Genomic DNA, 16,052 nt, shown 5'->3' on the forward strand with positions numbered 1-16,052 from the left:
AGCGTTTTCTCCAGAATACAGCTGAATAAAATTATGCTGCATTATTTTCCTTTTTTAACACTGTAAAGCTGCTTTGAAACAATCTACATTGTTAAACGCGCTATATAAATAAAGTTGACTTGACTTGACTTCAATGTACAGAGCTCCCTGTACATTATCCTTCCACTGTGCAACAGAGAGAGGCCTGAGGCTGGATACCACCGGCCCCAGCTGAGTGTGGCCAGTTGTCTTATTTGTTGATAGCCTCAGTCTGAAAAATATCCTCAACTCAGTTTAATGTTATAAAATATGTTCTACTTAACGTTACAGGTTTATCAGGTGAGCGAGGACGTCGAATCATGTTCACGTTTCTGTCGGTATGTGCGCTCGCTACTGTAATGTCCACCAGGGGGCGCCGTTACCTCTCAATTGTATAATGTTCAGTCTACTTTTTTGGCGGAACTAGGACATGTTTTTGACACTGAAAGCCCATGTTTCCTTGTTACACAAGAGAAAACAGAAAGCAGATGCTTCACTGCACTCCTAGTCTTAAAAGATTATTTTACTTTAAAAATTAGAATTATCCCATGATTTACTCGCCCTCAAGCCTAGGTGTATATGACATTCTTCTCTCTGATGAACACAATCATAGTTATATTAATAAATATCCTAACTAATCCAAGCTTTATAATGGCAGTGATGGGGTCCATTAAGTTTGAAGCTCATAAAAGCACATCCATCATAAATGTAGGCTACCCCACACGGCTCCAGGGGTTAATAAAGGCCTTCGGAAGTGAATCCATGGGTTTGTGTAAGAAAAATATCCATATTTAACATGTTATAAAGTAAAATATCTTACGGAAAAAGCGTTACTGGCGCGACATATGACGTCAGACGTAGTGTAAGCGTTTTGAACTGCGAGAGGCTTTACACTTTCTGCGTAAGTTGAATATGGAAGGCGGTCTGGCAGAAGCTAGATATTTTACTTTATAAAGTTTTAAATATGCATATTTTTATTACACAAACCCATCGATTTGCTTCAGAAGACCTTTATTAACCCCCGGAGCCGTGTGGAGTATGTTTGTGATGGATGCACTTATTTTGAGCTTCAAACTCAAGTCACTGCCATTATAAAGCTTGGATTATTCAGGATATTTATTAATAATATAACTCTGATTGTGTTCATCAGAAAGAAAAAAGTCATACGCAGTGACGCAGTCCACATAAGAAATATCTCTTCGCGCTGTCAACTCCTGAGGTGATGTGTGCAATGGTTTAATGGACGGACATCAATTAGCAGAGGACCCAAAGATGCCAAAATCCCAGAATGTGTTGTATGGACATGTGAAAAGTAATGATAAATTATTTAACAATTAAATAATAATAATAAAAATCCCACCAGGGTTCTTTCAGAACTGGACGAAAAGTCAGAAAGTGAATTGCTTACAAATGACCACTTTCTACTATTATTCACAAAAGTATATAACCTGTTAATACTGTTTAGTCAGATTTATCTTTTTCTACAAAGCTTCACTTAGAAATGTACTATGGTGTTCATAGTTAACGCCATATTGGCAAAAGTTTTGGGATGCCTATACCTTTACATGAACTTTATTGACATCCCATTCTTAATCCATAGGGTTTAATATGGAGTTGGCCCACCCTTTGCAGCTATAACAGCGTCAACTCTTCTGGGAAGGCTTTCCACAAGGTTTAGGAGTGTGTTTATGGGAATTTTTTACCATTCTTCTAGAAGTGCATTTGTGAGGTCAGGCACTGATGTTGGACGAGAAGGCCTGGCTCGCAGTCTCCGCTCTAATTCCTCCCAAAGGTGTTTTAGCGGGTTGAGGTCAGGACTCTGTGCAGGCCATCAAGTTCCCCAACACTAGGGATATGATGGTGAGGAAATTTTCCCACTGGTTAATCAGCGTGTGACAACACGGTAATACCGGTATCACCGACGGGGGCTTTTAAATCGCTAATTCTAAACCGAAAGTAAAATGCGCGTGGCCGCTCGGGCATTCATAACAAAACGCGGAGCAAAGCGAGTGTTTTCAGTGAATTCCTATTAAACTTGAGCTTCCATTGAACTGAAAACGCGGCAGTGGACACACACCGTGAATGACTGTGTGGCTGTGAACGAATTACAGTGCGGCCGTGCTCATTTTACTTTCACTTTAGAATTAGTGCCACTTCGGGGCGGGCTGCTTGAATGTTGCAATGACAAACTCCCTTAAATAGCCGCTTTTACATTTCGCGTTAAGACCAAATCCTCTGCGATCATCTTGTCATTCAGCTTCTCGCTCTCGTGAAGAATGAAATCTTACTCATGCTGCTGATGTGCAGAGACTCACGTTTATAGTTTATGATTGTAGTGTCTGTTCTCTAACTGAACTAAAAATCAAAACGACGGTTGCTGTTGTTCCCAATTGCTGTTGCTGTCAACAGTTGACCATGGTATATTTAGTAGTAAGGAAATTTAACGAAAGGACTTATTGCACAGGTGGCAACCTATCACGGTACCACGCTTGAATTCACTGAGCTCCTGAGAGCGACCCATTCTTTCACAAATGTTTGTAGAAGCGTCTGCATGCCTAGTGCTTGATTTATACACCTGTGGCCATGGAAGATTGAAACACCATTTGGAGGGGTGTCCCAATACTTTTGGCAATATACTAAATAGATAGAATAAAAGAAAACACCCCAAAATACAATAAACCCATTACGTTTATGTTACAATACCTAAAAATTGCTTAATCTTTCCTTGGAAAAACTTGATCATCAGCCTAAATCTTTCATCTTTGAGAGTGTGATTGTTTCTGTGAATGTTTACGTGTTTCATTTGATTTTAAATTCAATTTCATTGATGATGTCTGTATTTGCCCATGTTGGAGTTGTTTTATATCCAAAAAGCACATATGTACGGTTTTGTACGTGTGGGTTTCAGGTAAACACAAAATATTTTTGGTCCTGGGCTAAGAAAATTGAATTGTTCATTGTTTTCTAGTGACAATGTTATTAAATATGAAGTAAATATGATGACAACTTTTAGGAGTGCTAGTGCTGCTTTTCAAGGGAAAATTTTGATCATTTACAAAACCGTGCTACCAGCAAATGGTCATAATTTCTTTCTTTTCTTCATTCTTTCTCTGACTCATTACCCTCATTATTACTCATCATGATTATCATGAATGTTCTCTCAGTCTCAGTCTCTCTTTCTGGCTCCTCCCTAAACACTTTTCTCAGTTAAATGTGTCCTGACAGCATCCCAGCATCACATTCAGTCAGCGCGTGTCTAACTTGAGCTCCTGTCATGAAGGTTGTGCCGTTCCTCCTCTCCCTCACGGTGTGTCTGGAGTCTTCCCGTGTCCTGGCCAAGACGTTGGAATTCTTCATCGCAGTAGTGGAAACTAAGTGGGAATATGTGTTTACGGACACAGCAGATCCTACAGCAAACCAGAGGTGGGCACTTTTACCATTATGCACAAATAATAATTACATGCTGTTTTATTATTCACCTTTTCTTATGCATCTTTTATAATTTTGTTACACAGTGTTCTCAAAAAACACCACAGTGGTATTTTATCAGAGGAAGCTGGAATGTGACCATCAAGCATAATGTCATCAGTTATATAAAGAAACAAGCAAAAAGAAACAGCTTTGAGAACGTGTTTGATCTTTTCATTAGTTGACATGGACTCAGTCCAAGCAACATTCAGAGGCAAAACTTTGAGGACTGTCCAAATTTCAATTACGCTCCCATAGTTATGTAGTTAAACAGAATTTACCGTTTTGCAATTACAGTTTGCAATTATAAGTTCAGACGTTTGAATCCTAATTTAGTTCATTTTTGCTACGAAAAAATGCAGATGCCTGTTGCTTATGTTTGTTATATTCTAGTAGTGATTCAGTCCATGACTAGTGCATGCGGTCAGAACAAACATCTCTGATTTGGTGTTTTAAGAACGGAGTGTGATAACAGTTCATTAGTGTGAAACCGCAACGGATCATTTGCTGAATATGCATATTTCTTGCAACTATAAATAATCCTTTATAAAAACCGAATATTCTGTTACTATAAGTCAATACTGAAATATTAAAAGACCATCTCTACTGGCTAATGCGTATGCATGTCACCCCCGTAAAGTTAAATAGGTTTAACCCGAACATCCCAGATATCTGTTTTAAATGCCAAAAACATAAGGGAACATTCTTCCATTGTATATATGGGAATGTGAGGTGATCAAGACATTCTGGCAAAAAGTGAACTTCAATTATTTCAAAATCAATTCCGATAACCCCTGAAATATGTGTTTTGGGTTTAATTCCCAAAAAGTTTATCATTATCAGGTTATCACACTAAAATTATTGACATTTGCTAAGTTCTTGCAAGACACTTAGTGGCATTTCACTTGGAAGAACATAGAAGGTCCATCCATTGATCATTGGTTAAAAGATCTTTCACATTGTATTGCATGGGAAAGAATAACCTACGGTATAAAGGTCAATCTAAAAGACTACCATAAAATGTGGGATCTTTTGATACATTTTCTGGAAAATAACCAAATATCGACACAGGCAATATTAGACACCTCTCACTCCAAGTCAAGTCAAGTCACCTTTATTTCTATAGCGCTTTTCACTACACAGATTGCTTCAAAGTAGCTTTACAGTGATGATAGGAAATGCATTTTGTTTTAGATGAAAAGCTAAAGAAAGTTTTGATTTATTAATTTCTGTTGTAAAAACTCTGTTGATTTCAAAATGTAAAAAAATATATTGCACAAAATGAAAACAATAATGTAAACATTTTTATTATAAGTGTGAATCAAAACATTAAAAGCGCATTTAAAAAAAAAAAGCATGATTTCATCTCTTAAATGTATTAGTGTGTGTTTCGGTCATAATTTAGACTTTTTAAAAATCTAATTTCAGCTTTTTATCTCATAATTAGGAATTGAAATCATAATTTAGATTTTTAAGTCATAATTTTGACTTTAAATCCAAAAGTCCTAATTTCAACTGTCCATCTCACAATGACTTAGCATGTCATATTTTTGACTTTTTATCTAATAATGAGGACGTTTAAAATCATATTTTCAACATTTTATCTTATAGTTATGACTTCATGATATTGAAATGAGCTGATCAGTAATATAGTTGAATATTTAGTGTCCCCAACTGAGCAAGCCAAAGCCAATCCACTGATTGATATTTGTAGGGGAGAGTGGGGCACAACCTAATGTGGGGTTAGTTGTGACACACATGGTTTAACACTTTCCACACATGCCAGGATGATGAAACTTAATGTATTTACTAGTTGCAATATCAACATTATTTAGAGAAAAATAGAGAATATATCATTGATCAATTATTTTACCATAGCAAAAATAAATTTCTTAAGTTTATTTTTCATCTCTGTTTTTTGGGTTTATTTAAAATTAGACAAATCTGATATTATTCTAATCATATCTGCTATTTAACCGTTGAGATCGTTCTTTAATGCTGATCGGACAGCAGAAGACACGAGCTGCGGTTAAATCGCAGTTGCGCAGATGGGGCATGTTGTCACACTGCGTTACAATGAGCCCCTATTAGAACTATGCTATTATATTCTATACTTTTATCAATTCTATTGAGAAACCATGATTAAAAAAATTGAATAAAGATTGAGTCAATGTTCAGAAATGCTTAAATATTATTATGTTTTGAACTATGTTGTATAGCTGTGTTTTGAAGTGTGTTTGTTGTCAAACTCAAAAATGTGTATACTTGTAATGATTATAAAATGCCATTATTTTTATTTAAAGCCATTTTAAGCTGTCATTTGGTCAGTTGCATAGTGCCCCTCACATGTTACAATGGGGCATGTTGTCACATTTCACTTCCATTCTTTCGGGGTAAATCAAGAAAAAAGTATACACTGTATTAATGAAACAAAACCACATAATTGTACTAGACAAGTGGGAAATTAATATGCAAAAAAATAAATACTCTGAACCCCAAGTAGATTTACACATAAGCCTCATTTAACTGAGAAAGTCAAAAAGCGTTAGGTTGTGCCACGCTCTCCCCCTATATATGATGCGCTTATGTTTTTGAAAATATGTGGACATGTCTGTCTTAGCCTTTGTATAATAACTCAAATTATATGATCAATAAGTTATGACAACATATGTTTTTAAATTACTTTAACTCATCAAAATAAACAATTTTCTACTTTTTTCAAAATTTTCTATTAAATTTAATAGAAAATTTTAAGTTGAAATTACTTAAATATCCAAGTTGATTGTACTTAAAAATTTAAGGCAGCAACTTTTTTTGACAGTGTACAATAAAACACACACACAAACACACACACACACAGGGCCAAAAACAAACAAACAAACAAACAAAAAAAATAATAAAATCTGTCACCGTCTCGCTTGGCACTCTTTTTTTATCGCATTTATTTCATATATCATATTTTTTTTAGTAATCATCATAAATTAGGTATCATTCGGAAGCTTACAAACTCAAAATTCATCCTGTGAAATCCATTTTGAAATTGGAAGTTGTGTTACCATGGAAACGGTACTCTAAATTATTTTAGCAGGCTCCTCCCCTAGGGGGCGGTGTCAGGTTTCATATTACAACATTTATTTTAACTATAACCAAAATCTGTTCTAATCTTGACAAAACGCATTTCAACGGAAAGGTCTGAGTCTCAAGGTTTCATATTTGCTGACTGTTTTGTGATAGAAGTGATATTTGGACAGAAGTTTATTAATTTGTTACAGGAGAATGCATAAAATTAAATTAAATTAAAAAAATACAATGTAATGTGGATGACACCAGGTGGCTATTTTGTTCCTAAACAAAATCTCATGGGAACTTAAAGGGATAGTTCACCCAAAAATGAAAATTCTGTCATCATTTACTCACCCTCAAGTTGTTCCAAACCTGTATGAGTTTCTTTGTTCTGCTGAACACAAAAGAAGATATTTTGAAGAATGTTTGTAACCAAGCAGATAGAGCAACTATTGACTACCATAGTAGGGAAAAAATACTATGGTAGTCAATGGTTGCTCTCTCTGCTTGGTTACAAACATTCTTCAAAATATCTTCTTTTGTGTTCAGCAGAACAAAGCAACTCATACAGGTTTGGAGGGTGAGTAAATGATGACAGAATTTAAATTTTTGGGTGAACTATCACTTTAAATTTTTGTGATATCAACTTCAAATTTGGAACAGAACTTGGTTAGACATATGGCTTTGATTTTATAGTAAATTTTATAGTAAATATAGTAAAATATCTAGTACAGTACATTTTATTTACAGTAAATTAAATTGAAAAAGACAAATAGATTTACACCATTTTACATTACAATGAGGCATTTTCACTGAGAAAGATGACAGTCCAAAAGCAGAATGACCAAATGGAACCACAGAATCACTTATGGATGATAATCTGGTAAATCTCAGAGTTTTTAGAACGAAAATGAACAAAATTAAATAGTACAGAAGAAGTCAAACCATTTAAAATGTTATATACTGTACACAAATTTGAAAAATTCTAAAATTGTCAAAACTAAAAAAAAAAAAAAAATTCTATAAGGTCCTACAATGATGATAATGGTTGTACAGACTAAATAATAAAGGACCTAACACTGAACCTTGGGGTACACCTAATGTATAATGTAAGTTACAGGACTGAACCCCTTTCATTTTCACACATTGTTCTCTATTTGATAAATATGAGAATATCCACACTAAGCTCCAGATGAAAACTGAAACTTAGACAGTTTAGAGAGAAGAAATGTGTGATTAACTGTATCAAAGTCTTTACGCAAATCTAAAAATATAGCACCAACTAATCCTCCTTTGTCAATAGATTTTATTTGCACTAGTAAATGTAAAGCTGTTTCAGTGTAATAAATAAACAAACTGCATACATTTAGCATTGCATTATGAAATTGCAGAATTGTATAAATTACTAGTTACAGTTTATTCATTCTTAACAGGAAATTTTCATCTGGTGTCCAGAAGTATATTAAGGCTGTATATACGGAATACACTGATTCCACTTTTACAACACCAAAGGCAAAACCTCCATGGGCTGGTCAGTATGAACCCTGCTTCCTATGAAAAACATCAAGATGATTTGAATTCAACAAACAGAATGTTAAGTCATTTCTGTTTTCCATCTGTTTCAGGTATTCAAGGCCCGACTATCAGAACAGTGGTGAACGACAGGGTTGTGGTGCACTTCAAAAACTTTGCATCACAATCTTTCAGTATTTCTCCCATCGGCGTTCCGTACTGGAAACAATCGGAAGGTAAACGGAACGTGCTGCGGATTTGCCTTCATCTTCTCGGAATTCTATAGATGTTTACATTTATTCTCTTTTATCCAAAGAGACTTACAATTGAGGAACACAACAAGAGATTCATCTTAAAGAGGCAATAAACATGAGAAGTGCTAGTAATACAGAGCTACAGCTATCGTTCGCAATAGTACAGGCTAGAACAGGGAGGATTAACTTTAGTTAATTCACAGCATCGTTATAGACTCCATTTGAAATTCTGGAATTTGTTTTGTAACACTGGAGATATTAATACATTCCAGACTGCTTAACGTGCATGCGATTTCCTGTTTGGCAGTTGTATAAACCAACATATAGTAAGTCTGGGCTTACCCACAGGAAAACGAAAGCAATATCCTGAGAGAGCAGCAATATCCTGACAGGTTTTAAAACCCCATAGTGTGTAAAGATAAACCTCAACATCCTTCTGCTTTTCAACGGCAGGCGCGGGGTACGAAGACTCCAGTTCTCTTCAGGAGCGAGTGGATGATTCAGTGCCTCCTGGTGGTTACTACAAGTACGTGTGGGACATTTCCCCCAACTCCGGACCAACCACATCAGACCCGGACTGTCTCACCTACATTTACTCATCACAGGTCGACATCATCCGAGACTTCAACAGCGGACTCATTGGGACTTTGTTGATCTGTAAACCAGGTGCGACTCTGATCCTTCTCTGTTGGGATGTGTCAAACATATTAATTTAGAAGTAAAATATCAATTTAAAGGGGTCCTATTCTGCTTTTTCCCATGTTCATCTCTCTTTAGTGTGTAATGTTGCTGTTTGATCATGAAAGCGTCTTCTCTATATCAGTGTTTCTGAACTCCTGAAACGCCTCCATTGTAGTCTTGAGTTTTCTTCCAGGAACCAACACATCACAATATTCCTCATTTAAATAATTAATATGCAGAATAAAGGGGCGGGGCCTGGTTGAGTTAGTTAGGAGTGTGTTGAAACTGGCGGTCATGGTAAGGGGCGGGACATTTCCCAAACACTTGACCAATCACAACACACTGCTCCAGACGACCAATCAGAGCACAGTGTGCTTTTCCGAAGGAGGGGCTTTATAGAGACAGGAACTAAACAGGGGTACGTTTCCCGAAAGCGTCGTTAGCCAACTATGGTCGCAAGTTCCGTCGTTAGCAGCATAGTTCAACGAGTCAGTGTTTCTCGAGACCATAGTTCCAACGAACGTTCGCAAACAGCATCGCAAAGTTGTGTGGTTGGAACGACAGCTCTCGACCTGTGGTTAGAAGCATAGTTTCTTGTTTGCAGGACATCTTGAGCAAAATAAGCAAGCTGACATTATTTAGAATACATACAAATGTCATTTACATCTTATAGTTTGTCAAGAGATTTAAAGCACCGTTTTTAAAGAGTGCGCATGTCGCATGTGCGTGCTCTAGAACGTAAGGACGAGACAATGATTGAATCTGGAAATAAAGCTAAATAACTGAGAAAAATTTGAATTACTCCACAGATGACGTTCATAATTTATTGCAAAAAATCTAGCATTAATTCAACCTTAAACAGATCTATTAAAAGAAGTTATTACTCCACCACCTGCGTGACATCATCAACCAACGTGGTTGAACGACAAATTTGCGACAATACGGTTTCGGGAAACAGTCGTAACTAGCTAGTTGATTTCTTCAACGATGCATCGTACTATGGAAGTTAAGCAGTGAGTTACGTCGTTGTACGGGAAACGCACACCAGAGCGTTATTGACAGACTGGGAAGAGACGAGCTGCAACAATGGAGAATATGGGGAAAATTGTGTTTCTGCATTAAAGGCTATTCTAGTAGAGCCCAAAAACAACATCAAGACCTATCCCATAGGCCAGTGTTGTATATTTTGTTCAGTTGAGTACTTACAATATACCAAATGTTTCCAACTATTAGTAAATCAAATTTGTAAATCAAACTATTATGAGAAATTGCTATTTTAACCAAGGAACCGGGACGTGTGAGGGAGTCGCCTGTCGATTGCGTCATATCTGCGTTACACTGTTTTTTTTTTTCAGAAACGCTTTACTCTTACTGCAGTGTGAGCAAGTGTCATAGTAGCCGCCGAGCGAACACACAGAGTAACGTCATAACTTAATTTTCAACACACTCCGATGTTAACTGTATAATATGATAATCAGAGCTGTGTTACCTCATACTCATGATCGGAAAAGCGGAAATGGCGCCGACGACTGTGTCATAATAAAAGTCCCACTGCTTGTGAGGCGTGTGTTGCCTTCATCTTATTAACAATCGCTCCAGCGGCCTTGCTCAGCTCCACAACACTCGGTCCTGCTCTGCTTCATACTACAGTAACGTTAATAATTGCATCCTATCCCGATTCTTTTCCACCGGCTGTGAGGTTAAGACCACATGTCCCAAGATTCTGCACTCAAACTTGGCATCATCAAACTACTCCTTTGTTTAGAACAGGCTACCTCTAGTTGATGGAAAAGTTACATAGTGCACCTTTAAAAGGGCATAATAGGTCCTCTTTAACGATATGTACTGAATGAGTCTGCTAATAAATATGTGACATTTCCTTTAACATTTGACCCCTCTCAGAGGCTCTGACGGAGGAGAGAGAGCGGAAGGCCAAAGAGTTTATTTTGCTTCTTGCTGTCTTCGATGAGAGTAAGAGCTGGTACCAGGAAGTGGGCAGAGCAGACAAACTGAAGAAAACATCCAATCCGACCCAGTACCACACCATCAATGGATACATCAACTCTACTTTACCAGGTGCAAAACTACTTCTACACTACTGGTCAAAAGTTTGGAATAATTAAGGGGTTTTAATGTTTTTGAAAGAATACTATATTTATTTGAATTAAAAAAAGTAATATTGTGAAATATTTTTCTATGCAAATATAAAGTGTAATTTATTCCTGTGATCAAAGCTGAATTGTCTTCAGTGTCACATGATCCTCCAGAAATCATTCTCATATGACGATTTGATGCTCAAGAAACATTTCTGATGACTATTAATGTTGAAAACAGTTATGATGCTTTCAGATTTCTGTGGACACTGAAACAGATTTTTTTTTTTTTTATGAAATGAATACTTATAATCAGCATCTTCAAATATTATATAATGTTACAAAATATTTATTTATAACTTTGACAAATTAAAAATTAAAGCAGCAGAAACTGTTTTCAATATTGGTAAAAATAAGAACCATTATTAATAATTGAGCATCAATATAACTGAGCAGTAAATTATCATATTATAATGATTTCTGATGGATCATGTGACACTGAAGACTGCAGTAATGATGCTGAAAATTCAGCTTTGATCACAGGAATAAATTAAACTTTACTATATATTCATATATTTATACATATATATATAAAAAAAAAATTAAGCATTCTCATTTCTTATTTTTGTTACTGGGTTGAACATATTCTTTACAGGTTTAATAATATTTAACACTCTACTGTTTTGAGTTGACACATGTTGTAATTCTCATGTATTCTGTATCTCTGCTCTTGTTTCATCAGGTCTAACCGTGTGCCAGAAGAGCCCGGTGGTGTCCTGGCATCTTATTGGTCTTGGCTCCACCCCAGAGATCCACAGCATCCAGTTTGAAGGACACACCCTAAAGGTGTTCAACCATAAGCGGGTAACCATTGAGATGACGCCAATGACCTTCACTACGGCTCTGATGAAGCCTTCTGCTCCCGGAAAGTTCATGATCTCCTGCAAGATCCACTCTCATGAGACAGGTAAGACTCTTTCATATACAAGGTTTCAAATTTGTACTGTAATAATTCTCATCTGAATATCATAAGTACTTACTTTGTAAAGGTAATGGCGCTAAGGTGAAGTGGGTGATGTGCAAGGATACATTAAATTTTCCACAGAAATATGAAGCAGTACAACTTTTTTTAACATTTATAATAATCATAAATGTTTCTTGAGCATCAAATCACCCTATTAGGATTATGATTTCTGAAGGATCATGTGACACTGAAGACTGGAGTAATGATGCTGAAAACTTAGTTTTGATCACAGGAATAAATTACACTTCACTATATATTCACATAGAAAACAGCTGTTTTACATTGTAATAATATTTCACAATATTTCTGTTTTTACTGTATTTTTTATCAAATAAATGCAGCCTTACTGAGCAGAAATATTACAGATCCCAAACTTTTGAATGGTAGTGTAAGTTTTGCGCCATTTTCTGATAGAGGGGGCTTCAAACGTTCAAAATAAAAGAAAATAAAAGAGATAAAGTAAACTACATCTTAGTGATCATGTGCAAAAAGATTTATTAGGTATCATACTGTGTTATAGTGACTGATGAGACATGAAACGTCTTCAGAAGAATAAAAGATCATATTTGAACTTGAAGCAAAATTCGCAATAGCAAAATTTTATTTGTTTCATAATTTGTGAATTTTACAACAAGAACAAAGTTATTTTCTTTTTTTTAACAGCTAGCTGCTTTGAAACAATGTATATTGAATAAAGTGCTATACAACTGTGACAACTGACATTTTTTTCGATAAGGAAAAAAAGAGTCATGTTGTTGACCTATGAGGAATATGAACTTTGTGCTTTGATCGTCTCAATGAAATTGTAAGGAACAAACTGTGTTTTTTTTACTTTGAAATGTAATTGGTATAACTGAATTCTTAGAATTTAATTCAAAGACTTTATATAGAGGAAGAAGGTACACTCCGAATACTTATGAATGGGAGAAAGTGCAACGCCCAATATGGCAAATTAGCCCTGCCTTCTAAATGAAAGAGCCAATCGTTGATTAGTAAAGTCATCGCACCACTGCAGCTGCTGTTAGAAGCTCCGGTTGCTATTTTTTTTATCATGATTCAAGCGTTTAGATGGCTATAAGACAGTTGTTGTCAGATTTCATTCACTTGCATGTCTGAGAGGCGTTTCAAAGATGGCCGCAGAGTGAAAGGACTTGTCTTAAAGGGACTTCTCTATATCAGTGTCAGTGTTTCTGAACTCCCGGAAGCACTTCCATTGTAGTCTTGAGTTTTCTTCCAGGAACCAACACGTCACAATATTCCTAATTTAAATAATGAATATGCAGAATAAAGGGACAGGCCTGGTTGAGTGAGTTAGTAGTTTGTTGAAACTGGCGGTTATGTTAGGTAGTGATGGGGAGTAGACTCCAAAAGAGTCGGTTCCTCAACTCTGAATAGCCCGATAGTTGGGGTTGACTCCAGCACAGGAATCGACTCTCTGTGTCGACTCTGTTGCTGTGTCCGAAATCACTCACTTGTTTACTTATTCTCTAATTCCTATATAGGTCATGGCAGTTGGGTGCACTATATAAGCAAGGAGAGAATTAAATGAAGCAAGGAAATCGGACACTGACTTAGTACACCGCATCAGAGAGCTGTTGCAGAAACTTTGTCCCACATATTTATCCTACATGTACTGTAGCTTACTTTAGAAATAGATGTCAGTCATAGTGACTTTAGTTTGTAATTATACATAAGGCTTCCTCCATGCCAGCTTTAGTTTAATTGATGGTATATTAATGCAATAAATAGGTATAGATTTGGTTTTCCATGGTTAACCTTTTGTGTTCATAATCATTAAACGCACCATAAATCATATGCTCCATGATGGAGAATATGGGGAAAATTTTGTTTTTGCATTAAAGGCTATTCTAGTAGAGCCCAAAATCAAAGACTTTGTTTTAATGTTTTTCTAACATTCAATTTAATCCTCCTCTCCAGCTGGTATGAATGCATTCTTCACTGTTGATAACTGCCCTGAACCTGTGGTGGTCCCAATCCCAGACAAACGGAATGTCAAACATGCTGATAATGACGAGGAGGACGATGAAAACAACATGTTCTCCATAGTGTACAAGCAAGGAGGCCCTGTATCCATACTTCGGTCGAGCGCCAAGGGGAGACCTAAAGTGTGGGTCCATTACATTGCTGCAGAGGAGATGGACTGGGACTATTCGTCTCAAAGCGGCGACCGGTATGGCTGCAAGTATGTCCTGAGATGAATGAATGTGAAACTGACTGAAACTAATGTTGATTTTTATGTTTAGGCCTTTACAATCATCATCAGCAGCATCGGAGTGGTTCAGGAAAGGTCCTCAGCGCTTGGGTGGGGTCTATAAGAAGGTGGCTTTCATAGAGTACACTGACAAGACCTTCACTGCGAAGAAAACCACTGGCAAAATGCTGATGGGTCCAGAGCTCAGAGGGGAAGTGGGTGATACGTTTCAGGTACGAAATGTAGATCTAAAGAGATACAGGCATGTGATCAGCTAAAAAAAAGAGGGAAAACCTGAGGGGTTACATCACAATCATTGCGAATTGATGATCATACTCAGCCATATCACAAACATGCAAAGTCAAAATTCATTAAAAAAGTTACTGGGCAACTTGGAGTAACAGTTACACAAGCGATTTATTTTACTCGTATTTGGGCCTTTGAACTGCTCTGATCGATCGGCCGTAGATCTGTATTGGCCGATAATCACATTCTCTGACTCGATCAGTAGTCACTAAATTTGTCCGCTCTCACAAACCGATCCCAATTTGATGACGTAATATATGTGATGACTTTAGTTACAACGATAACAATGTAACTGAACTGACTGACAGCCTGCAATTATGGCCTGTTTACACCTGGCATTAAGATGTGTTTTGGTCGATCGGATCACAAGTGGACGACGCTAAATACAGGTGTGAACAGGGTCTAAAACGTTTTGAGCTTGTCCACTTTCTACCACTTCCAGAGGTAGTGGAAAACACATTCAACCGGATTGCTTTCGTAGTGTAAACGCTTGTGGGCGAATGTGTTCGAACAGACAAAAGACCATCTTCTCTCCACCTACTGACCTAATGCGTAAACATTATGGGAACCGCGCTAGCTAGATGGAATTTAAACTTTGCCAGCTGGAGACCCAAGTTTGGTTTGAAGTGGAAAAGCGTTCCAAGCTCAACATTCTCTCACCATTCCTGATTTCTGACACACACTAACAGCGTTCGACTGGTCTTGCAGTTGTCAGAGCAGAAACTAAAGCTGATGTTCTCTGTTTTTCCGCCGTCTTCTTTCACGTTCATATGTAAATTGTGTGAGCTTATTTTGTCTATTAGATCTAAAGATCTGAAAAGCCCATGCATTTACCCGCCCATAGATCTCCCCATGAAGAAATCAGGACAGAAGTGGTTGAAAGTGGACAAAAGAGACGGATTAAAACACCAGGGGCCAGATTTACTAACAGCTTGCTGCAGTGCAAACCGTAAAAAAAAACTATTGGCAGGATTTACTAAAGACACACAGTGATAAATTAGCGCTATAAAGACGTGGACAGGGTTATTTTTTGCAGCTGACCTTATTGCATATGCATTTGTAGAAGTTTCCCTTTCAGGCACAAAATGTGTGGGAGGAGAATATTTAAACGAATCATGTGCTGTGATTTACTAAGGTTTACGCTAGTCAGTTTACTGTTGTTTGCAGCATTATTTACCGCCCAAAAAAGCATGTCTTAAACCAGACGCTAACTGGAAAATTGCAATGGTCATCATGGAAATGATTCCGACTGCATCTATCTGCTTTATTTTGTGCGTAGTCAGTAGATCACGAGCAGAATTTTACACTCCCATCTGAGTTTTTGTGAATTACGCTAATTTGCCCTGTTTTGTAAATCTGGCCCCAGGTGTAAACGGGAATGTCTCCCCCTCGTCTACTTGTGATCCGATCGACCAAAACAC

The 16,052-nt window shown here is 37.0% G+C and overlaps 1 protein-coding gene across 1 annotated transcript in view; it reads left to right on the top strand.

Annotated features, from left to right (window-relative positions):
- Positions 1 to 3,223: 3,223 nt before the first annotated feature.
- The window catches only part of f8 (coagulation factor VIII, procoagulant component), a 54,175-nt gene continuing 41,346 nt past the window's right edge, over positions 3,224 to 16,052 (top strand). The window contains exons 1-8 of the mRNA XM_079838726.1: positions 3,224 to 3,441; positions 7,983 to 8,080; positions 8,175 to 8,297; positions 8,769 to 8,981; positions 10,899 to 11,072; positions 11,832 to 12,056; positions 14,052 to 14,304; positions 14,378 to 14,558. Of these exons, the coding sequence (XP_079694852.1) occupies positions 3,293 to 3,441; positions 7,983 to 8,080; positions 8,175 to 8,297; positions 8,769 to 8,981; positions 10,899 to 11,072; positions 11,832 to 12,056; positions 14,052 to 14,304; positions 14,378 to 14,558 (1,416 nt within the window). The 5' untranslated portion in view covers positions 3,224 to 3,292. The remainder of the gene's footprint in view (positions 3,442 to 7,982; positions 8,081 to 8,174; positions 8,298 to 8,768; positions 8,982 to 10,898; positions 11,073 to 11,831; positions 12,057 to 14,051; positions 14,305 to 14,377; positions 14,559 to 16,052) is intronic.

Source organism: Gobio gobio (assembly GCF_949357685.1).
Source record: "Gobio gobio genome assembly, chromosome: 16".
Taxonomy (NCBI): Eukaryota; Metazoa; Chordata; class Actinopteri; order Cypriniformes; family Gobionidae; genus Gobio; species Gobio gobio.